The sequence below is a fragment of the Pistacia vera genome, unplaced genomic scaffold (genome assembly GCF_008641045.1).
Source record: "Pistacia vera cultivar Batoury unplaced genomic scaffold, PisVer_v2 Contig628, whole genome shotgun sequence".
Lineage (NCBI taxonomy): Eukaryota > Viridiplantae > Streptophyta > Magnoliopsida > Sapindales > Anacardiaceae > Pistacia > Pistacia vera.
The window spans coordinates 708,328-716,386 of record NW_022196477.1 but is presented as its reverse complement, the minus strand read 5'-3'; the positions used below and the strand labels follow the sequence as shown (position 1 = coordinate 716,386).

Genomic DNA, 8,059 nt, shown 5'->3' with positions numbered 1-8,059 from the left:
GTTGTAGAGCAAGAAAAATGCTAGAATCCAAATTGGTTGTGAATTGGCAGTGGCTGGGTTCCATTGGCGGGGAAGTTGATATAAGAAATAAGAACAAAATCATCCAAATTCAGTGTAAAAAATCTTTCTTACAAGATGACGGAAAAGCCGGTCATTGTTTATGTCCCCAAAACTAAGGGGGTGAGATTTTCTTTAGCCTAGGTAGGGCGTGTTAGGATATCATTCTTTTGCTTTCTCTGTGAATGAGTTCGTAATCCTTATCACTTTGTATGGCCAGTTGACACTTTGATGTTATTTACACTCAAATCCACTTCTTTATTCTGCAGGTATTTGCTTCATTATGGCAATGAGATGTAGATAGTACAGAAATATGATTTGGGCAAAATGACATCGATGATTGCATGATTACTATCAATGAGATGGAGATGTTAACATTTTTTTCGAACAAGTTCTTTATTAGGAGTTGTAACAAATTGCTTAAAGAGCAAGATCAGGAGCACATACAAAATATCTGAACAAGTTCTTTACTGTTAAGTTTGAACATACTAATTAACAGTACTGCAATTAAACAAATATCTCTATCTGATTTAGTACATTAGATTTGTGTACGTGTGAGAATGGTCATGTTTGTGCTTGAAAGATCACACAGGTTGATGTCACTGATTATGGTGAAATATTATCAGCAAGATAAGATTGATGAGAAAAAGCATTAGAATGATTGAAATCATAGAATGCAGAGTTTATTCCTTCAAAATGCAATAGACATGGCTTCTAATTCTTACAGATTATATGTTAACAACCTTATGATTCATGAAGAATTTATCATGCGACAAATTTCAAGACTCATGCATATGTGATCACTGAACTGATAGTTTATTTTCTCATGATACAAAAACAATAATGAGCCGCTCTTGTTATGGGTCATCTTCTGATAAACTATTTTGAGGCGTTGGTAGATATAGATTCATCTGTGGAGGATTGATCCACTGATAAATCTTCTTCATCTTCTGATTCCACAAACCTTATGTTTTCCACCTCTCTCACAACCTCTGTCATCTCTGGTCGCTTCTCCGGAGACTTATCACAGCATCGTATTGCAATTTGTAGGAGTTTTAGCATCCCGTGGCCAGCGCCTCTCCGTACCGATATCTCTGGGTCAAATATCTCGGCCGTCCACTCTTCCCTAACTGCTCGAATAACCCATCTAGTAAGATCAACACCTTTGATTCCTGGTGGAGCTGAGTGAACTGAAATTCTTCCGGTCAACAGTTCTAAAAGAAGGCAACCATAACTCCAAACATCAGATTTTCTGGAAATCTTTTTGCTACTTTGATATTCTGGTGATTTGTATGAAACCATTCGTTGAACCGCAATGGGATGTGCCACTAATGAAGAAAAACCGTAGTCTGAAACAAGAACTCTTTCTTCTTCATCAAGAAGAATGTTGGAAGGCTTTAGATTACCATGAGGAACAATGCTTTGTGACCTCGTATCAAGGTGAAGATACTCCAAGGCTCTCGCCACGCCTCTGGCAACCGATAATCTTGAGCTCCATTTAAATGGAATTCGGTCCTGACTTGAAGTCCCTCCTGCATGACAATTTCAGGACGATAAGAATAGTAAAGTGAGGATTATATATATATATATATATACACACACACACGCTAGGATGGCTGAAACACCCCGCCTGGGTGGGGGTGGGGGTGGGGTTTGGATAAGTAGGGACAGGGGCAGAGATATTGTCAACCCTATATGAGCATACATAAGTGGAAAGTTGACAGGATAGCTAGCTAGCTTTACCATGAATGAGGTTGAAGAGGTTTCCATTTTCTGCATATTTGAAAACCAACAATTTCTCTTCCTTGGAATAGTAATAAGCAAGAAGAGGAAGCAAATTTGGGTGCTTATGGCTGGCAATTATGTGAAGTTGCTTTGTGAAATCTTCATTGCTCATTGGTTTCAAGTCCCTTAGGCGTTTCACAACAACAGCTGTTCTGCCTTCAAGTTTAGCCTTGTAACTATTACCAAAAATCCCCTTCCCCAGTCCCTCAGCTGATGCTTTCAGAAGATCATTCAGTTCAAATCCTGCTTCATCCACCATGAATATCAAATTTCCTTTCTTCTCTTGATCCCCTCCAACAATGACTTTGTTCTTACCCGTCTCCGCGTTCCTTTGGACTTCCGTCTCCTCTTCTTCAGCCTCATACTCTTCCACTTCATCATCCTCTTCCTTCTTCACCACCCTTTTACGATTCCTCCCTTTATTATAGAAGTAAAATATAGTAAATGAAATTACTCCAATCAGACCAGCCACCACAATAAGAATAAGCATAGTTTTCGGAAAGTCTGACTTGTGGGAATCTTTATCATCACCAGGAGTTCCGGTATCATTTTGGCTAAAGCTGCAGGGATTAAAGGATGGTGAACCGCATAACTCAAGATTTTTTGAAAAGGAAGTACTGTTAAATGATTGAAGAGTTGGAGTTTTGGGGATTTCGCCACTGAGATTATTGTTGGAGACGTTAAAAACTTTCAGGCTAGACTGATTAAACGCCGGGATGGCGCCTGTCAATTTGTTATCCTGAAGCTGCAATGACTCAAGGGAATCAAGACTCAATAGCGAAGTTGAAATAGTTCCGGAAAGGTTGTTGCCTGAAAGATCAATATCCTTCAACTTGTGGTTTGAAGAGAAATCCATTACATTTCCTGATATTGAGTTGTTGTTGAAGCTTAAGATTGTCAATTCAGGAACCTTCATGAATGCATCAGAATTTACAATCCCCTTGAGACTCATCCCTTGTAAAATAATTCCGGTAACATTACCGTTAACACATTGAATGCCATACCATTGAGGAGGATAATTGTTGAAGCAATGAATGCCAGTCCAGTTTTGGTTTAAGAAAGGGTCATTGAACATGGCTTTGAGTGCAAACAAATCGTGCAATTCCTGTACATTATATTGTGCAAAAGAGTAATAGAATAATAAGAACAGAATGAGAAAGGCAAAATATTTAGTGAATAGAGAACAACCCATCATGCAATTCAAAGTGGGAGATTGATTTGGGTGGTAAAGATGAAGAATTAGTAGCCAAATGGCTCGATGAAATCGTAAATATTCTCATTAAATCCTATTACAGCTAATAATATTTTCTTAGTTGTAGACAAAAACAAGGCTACTATCAACCCTATCTGTTGGACTGTTTAGCTGAGAATCCTATAAAGGCTGCAAGGAATTCCAACACTTGAACACACCTCAAACCTCAATAATCCCATATATTTATACAAAAAAATATTTTATAATTTATTAACAATTGGGGTTTTATTTCATTCTTCTTATCTGTCATCATTTAGTATTAAACTCATCTATTTTTATAATGGATATTTGATATTTTTTAGGGGTTTCTAATAATTATAAGAGAGATTTAATACTTTTTGAACAAACAGATGAGTTTAATACTAAATAATTTTATAGAGAAATATAAAATAACCCCTTAATAATTGTGAAATTAATGCATGTTTCCTCAATCAAGGGTTGACATTGTTTAATACTTGGGATATTGAATGTTCGGTATATGGCAATGATTGAAGAAGTTGGATTGGTTGGAAGACAAATAGATATGTCTATTTGATTTATAATATTAAAAGAGCTTATCATCAGATTGATCAATCAATACTCCGTAGAGACACAAGCCTTGATATAATCTATTGTACTACAACATAAATATTACTACATCACATTTGCTCCTAATTCTGATTTTTCAAACCAAATGAAGAGGTGGAAACTTCAATAAGAAAAGTAAACTAATCATCTATGCTCCGAACACCAAAATATTACTCCTCGACATTACTGAAGCTTCTTATAAGATTTCAAACAGTAATAATATTATACACAAAAGAAAAAAATTAACATGTTTGGAAATTTTTATATTTTCGAGCAATGATAGAAACTAAACTACTAACTAATAAAATCATTACATTCAAATTGTAAAACCCTAATAAGGGAGGTGAAAAGGAGATTAAAAAAATTTAATGCAGAATAATGAAAACCTCCAACTACCCAAATGCTATGAACAATAAATAACTATAATGATAAGCAATAAATAAATGAGAAGTAAATAACAAGTAATAAATGAGTAAAGAGAAGAGAAATGCTCATAGACTTTATAGTGGTTCGAAGCTTCGATCACGAGCCTCCTACATCCACTTCTTCAAGGCAAACTCCTTAAAGTTATGCTAGAATCGGATTTCGCCAATACAATAGTTTCCACAGGATTTGGCCTTTACAAAAGTTTGACAGGATTTCGCCTTCAAATTTACAGGATTTCACCCAATAATATGAGATAAAAGTTTTTGTAAATGATTGCCTCTAAGCTAAGCTAATACACAATGGGTTCAAAGTTTCTCTCTAAAGATATTAGTTTTAGTACAAATGAGAGATTGATTTTTGCTTTGGATTGAGCTATAGGGTTTGCAAGATTGAATGTTGGATTTTGCACAGTTCTCTCTCTTGTTTTCTCGCAATAAATCGCCTTATTTAAGTCTTCACCAACCCTTAGAAAATTTGAGTCGTTGATGTATTTAATGCACTTTCGCAAAGCTGCAGAACCCAGAGGAACAGGCGTTCCAACATTGGGAATAGGTGTTCCTACCACCAACAGTCACTTTTATTTGAATCTTAGGGTTTGGAATGATCATTCTTCTATCGTGAACGAGCGTTCACCTATCATGAATGGGCATTCCATCTTGGATCTCCTAATGTCCAAAAATTCCAGAACCTTGAATGACTTCTTAGAATGGTGTCGTTTCTTCTTGGAATGGCTTGAAGAATTCAGGGAATGGTCATTCGTCGAGGTCATTCTTGTTTGACTTGAAGGTTCCACAACCTTGACTTGAGCTCGAATATTCTAAGTCCAAAATCTTGACTTAAGGTTGGAACAGGCATTCATCTCATGGAACGAGTGTTTCTCTTCAGGTCGCAAAAAGTATCAAGATTCCAAAGCTGTAAACGAGATAATGGAACAACGTCGTTCATGTGGAAAAGGCTTGAGGAACGGTCTTTCTTCTTGGTCGTTCCTTCTTTAGATAAAAAATGATGTCTAGCTCGCGGATGTGTGTTAACCTTTTTGGATAAGTCTTTAGATGTTTGGAACGGCTTGCTGGAATGGTCATTCGGTTTGTCGTTCCTTGAAGATAAGAGTTTTAGCTCGATTAGATGCTTGCTTTATTTTGGGCAGAACCATGAATGGGGTCATGGAATGATGTCATTCCAAATTCAAACGGCTTGATTGGGGATTACTTTTCAGAAATACTTAATGAAGTAGGGCTTCCATCTGCGTGAACGGTTTTTCTACTTAGAAAATCTACATTTTCATTTTGGCTATGACTTATGTCATACCTTTGCACATTGTTAGTTCTTTAAGTAATCTTTTTTATTAATTTTGGCACATCAAAACACATGAGGGCTCAACAATCTCCCCCATTTTGATTGATGACAAAACTAAGCGAAATTGAGTTCCACAGAAGTTAAGAAAATGCAAAAACTCTCCCCCTTGCAATAAGCATATCCTTTCAACCAAAATGAACAATAAATTTAGAGCAAAAGCTTCCCCTCACAATAGGCTTTTCCATACACAATAAGCACAAGCTCAAACAATACTTCTATAATTCTCATCTCATCTCATCAACTCATCACAACTACTGGATCATCCACGATTTACTCAATTCTCAATTCTTTACGCTCTTTTTGTCATGAATAAGAAAGATATATAAATATCAACTCAAACACATCATTATAATTCACATAAAGCAACAAGTATGATGGAAAGAAATTCATAATAAAAATAACAATAAAAGTTCATATCATGAGAAACATAAAAAGATATAAACAATAAAACAAATAAGCAACACTAAGTGAAATGTCTCCTCATGTGCAACAAAGAACATAAGAGTCAACAACATAAAACTAAATAGATCCTAAGACTCTAAACCTGAGGAGAATGTGGTGGCTGGTTTGGCATAGAGGATCAAATCTGACGAAGCTCGTGGACTACCTCAGCCATTTAAATGCTTCGATCAAACTTCTCATCAAAATGAGACTTCACTCACTCAAAAATTTCATGAGCTTGACTGGTACAGCTAGAGCTTGAGCCAACCTCTATCCTTGTCCTTTTTCTACCCATTGGAGATTCGTCATCCGAGGATTCTATCTTTTCCTCTTGCCTCTCTTCACTTTCAGTGGAATTATCTTCCATTCTCCATTCCTCCTTAGCCTATCTTTTGAAGCATGTATCAATCCATAAGATTGTTATCATTGAACTGAACTTTTCTTGGTTCATCTTGTTCAGTGATGGCTAGGTTGAGTTTGGAGCAAATAAAAGTGATTAACATTTTGAAGGATGCTTCCCGGAATCCTTCCTAATTTCTCCAAGCGTTACAAATCAGCAAAGAGACCGTGTTTACCTCTACTTTCTTCACAGTAGCCTTTAGCAACGACAAATCCTTTGTAGTCACTTGAGCATTGGTTCTCTTTCTGGTAGTTAAAGAATACGTGACAAATCTATGAAACATGCTCATTGTTGGATCTCTCGGCTTTGTAGACTTTGATTTAAGAGGATCATACCAACCTTTTCCTGACAATGGTCCGTGCTAGCTTAGAACTCCAATTTTTGGGAGGATTAAGTACTTATTCACATCCACATTCTAACCATTGAGCCGATTGCTTAGGGCTCACTATATGTTTAGTATTCTTCAACCTAAACTTCATGGTTTATGGAGAGTAAAACTTAGTACCTTTTTCTAACATTTCCATACTACTATAGAACTCATACACTAGATGCTCATACCCATCCAATCTCATTCCTATTAGGGCTCTCCAGTTAAGATTTTTTACCCATTCAAGGATCTGATTTAGAAAACCCAAATGACGCAAAAAAAACCAATCGAAGATGCATCCAAGAAACATACCTCTATCTGCCATCTTCTTAAACTCTCTCTTTTGTTGAGCATCTCTGAAAACTACTCCATTCGACCCAATGAGAGCTCCTAACCAAAGGAAAGTGCCTTCACTTGCTACTCTTTTGACTCCAGGCATCTTAGTGTTTGATTTGGATTAATTTGGGACAAGTTTGGAGTGATTTGGTGAAGATTTGAGTGAAAAAGCTAGAAAGGACATAAAGAGAATGGCTATCATTTTTGTGAAACTGGAACAAGATAATTTATATATTTTGTGTGGAATGAACGTTCGCAGTAGCAGGAACAGGCATTCCTAGGGTTATCAACCCTAAAAATTATGGCAGTTAAGAGGAGCAGACATTCGTGAAACAGACACGGGCATTTGGGAAGCAGGAACGAGTGTTCCTACAAGTGTAAACCTAGGGTTTTGGCAGACAACCATGAACGGGCATTCCAAGGATTGAGCGACTGTTTTGACTGAAATGGTTAGGGGGAACTGTCGTTCCAACAAGAACACTTAGACAAAAAGTAGGAAAATTTTCATGTATTTTTTACCTTTTTGGACATTAACTAAAATATCATTAGACAAAAGTATCCTAGACATTTCAACCACTCAGAGGAATTTTCATGTGTGAAAATGTATCAAATTAATAAAAACCACAAGATTGTATTAACCTGATTTTCTTCAATCAAAACACAACAATTTCATCACTCATACATGCATCACCAATACAAGTTCAATCTTTTTACAAACTAAGTTGCAAAAACCTTACATATGAACTCAATGAATTCTTCTTCCTCGTGAGAAGACTTGCCACTTAGTAATTTTTAAGTCCAACCTCTAATGTCCCATGTCGGGCCCTTTTGGGGGTGCAGGTATAGATTTCTCTATACAGGTTATTGCAAAAGTAGATTTAGAGCACCCAAGTGTTCATCCCAGCCTTTTTACCCTTGCATTTGGATGGATAAAATCATTAATGGAGTTATGTAAGAGATATTGCACTTTGGTTCTTACAAAGACCATCATGCAATCAATTTTAACCATATCATCACACTCAATTCAAACATGTTGTCAATATGCACATAAAAAATATCATTTCAACCATAT

At 36.4% G+C, this 8,059-nt stretch overlaps 1 protein-coding gene across 1 annotated transcript; it reads right to left on the bottom strand.

Annotated features, from left to right (window-relative positions):
- Window positions 1–775: 775 nt before the first annotated feature.
- Window positions 776–3,034, bottom strand: LOC116111146 (probable inactive receptor kinase At2g26730). The gene is made up of 2 exons (XM_031397338.1): window positions 1,801–3,034; window positions 776–1,589 (listed from the first exon to the last, which is right to left on the bottom strand). Exons 1-2 carry the CDS (start codon window positions 3,032–3,034, stop codon window positions 937–939), a joined length of 1,887 nt encoding a protein of 628 aa, XP_031253198.1. The 3' UTR covers window positions 776–936.
- Between the last annotated feature and the right edge of the window lie 5,025 nt (window positions 3,035–8,059).

What these genes read in the sequence shown, in the direction of transcription:
- LOC116111146 (XM_031397338.1), bottom strand. Translation starts at nt 3,034, where the DNA reads ATGGGTTGTTCTCTATTCACTAAATATTTTGCCTTTCTCATTCTGTTC. An exon ending in CCTCTTCAACCTCATTCATG is followed by an intron (nt 1,590 to 1,800) that starts GTAAAGCTAGCT and finishes ATTGTCATGCAG; the next exon opens with GAGGGACTTCAAGTCAGGAC.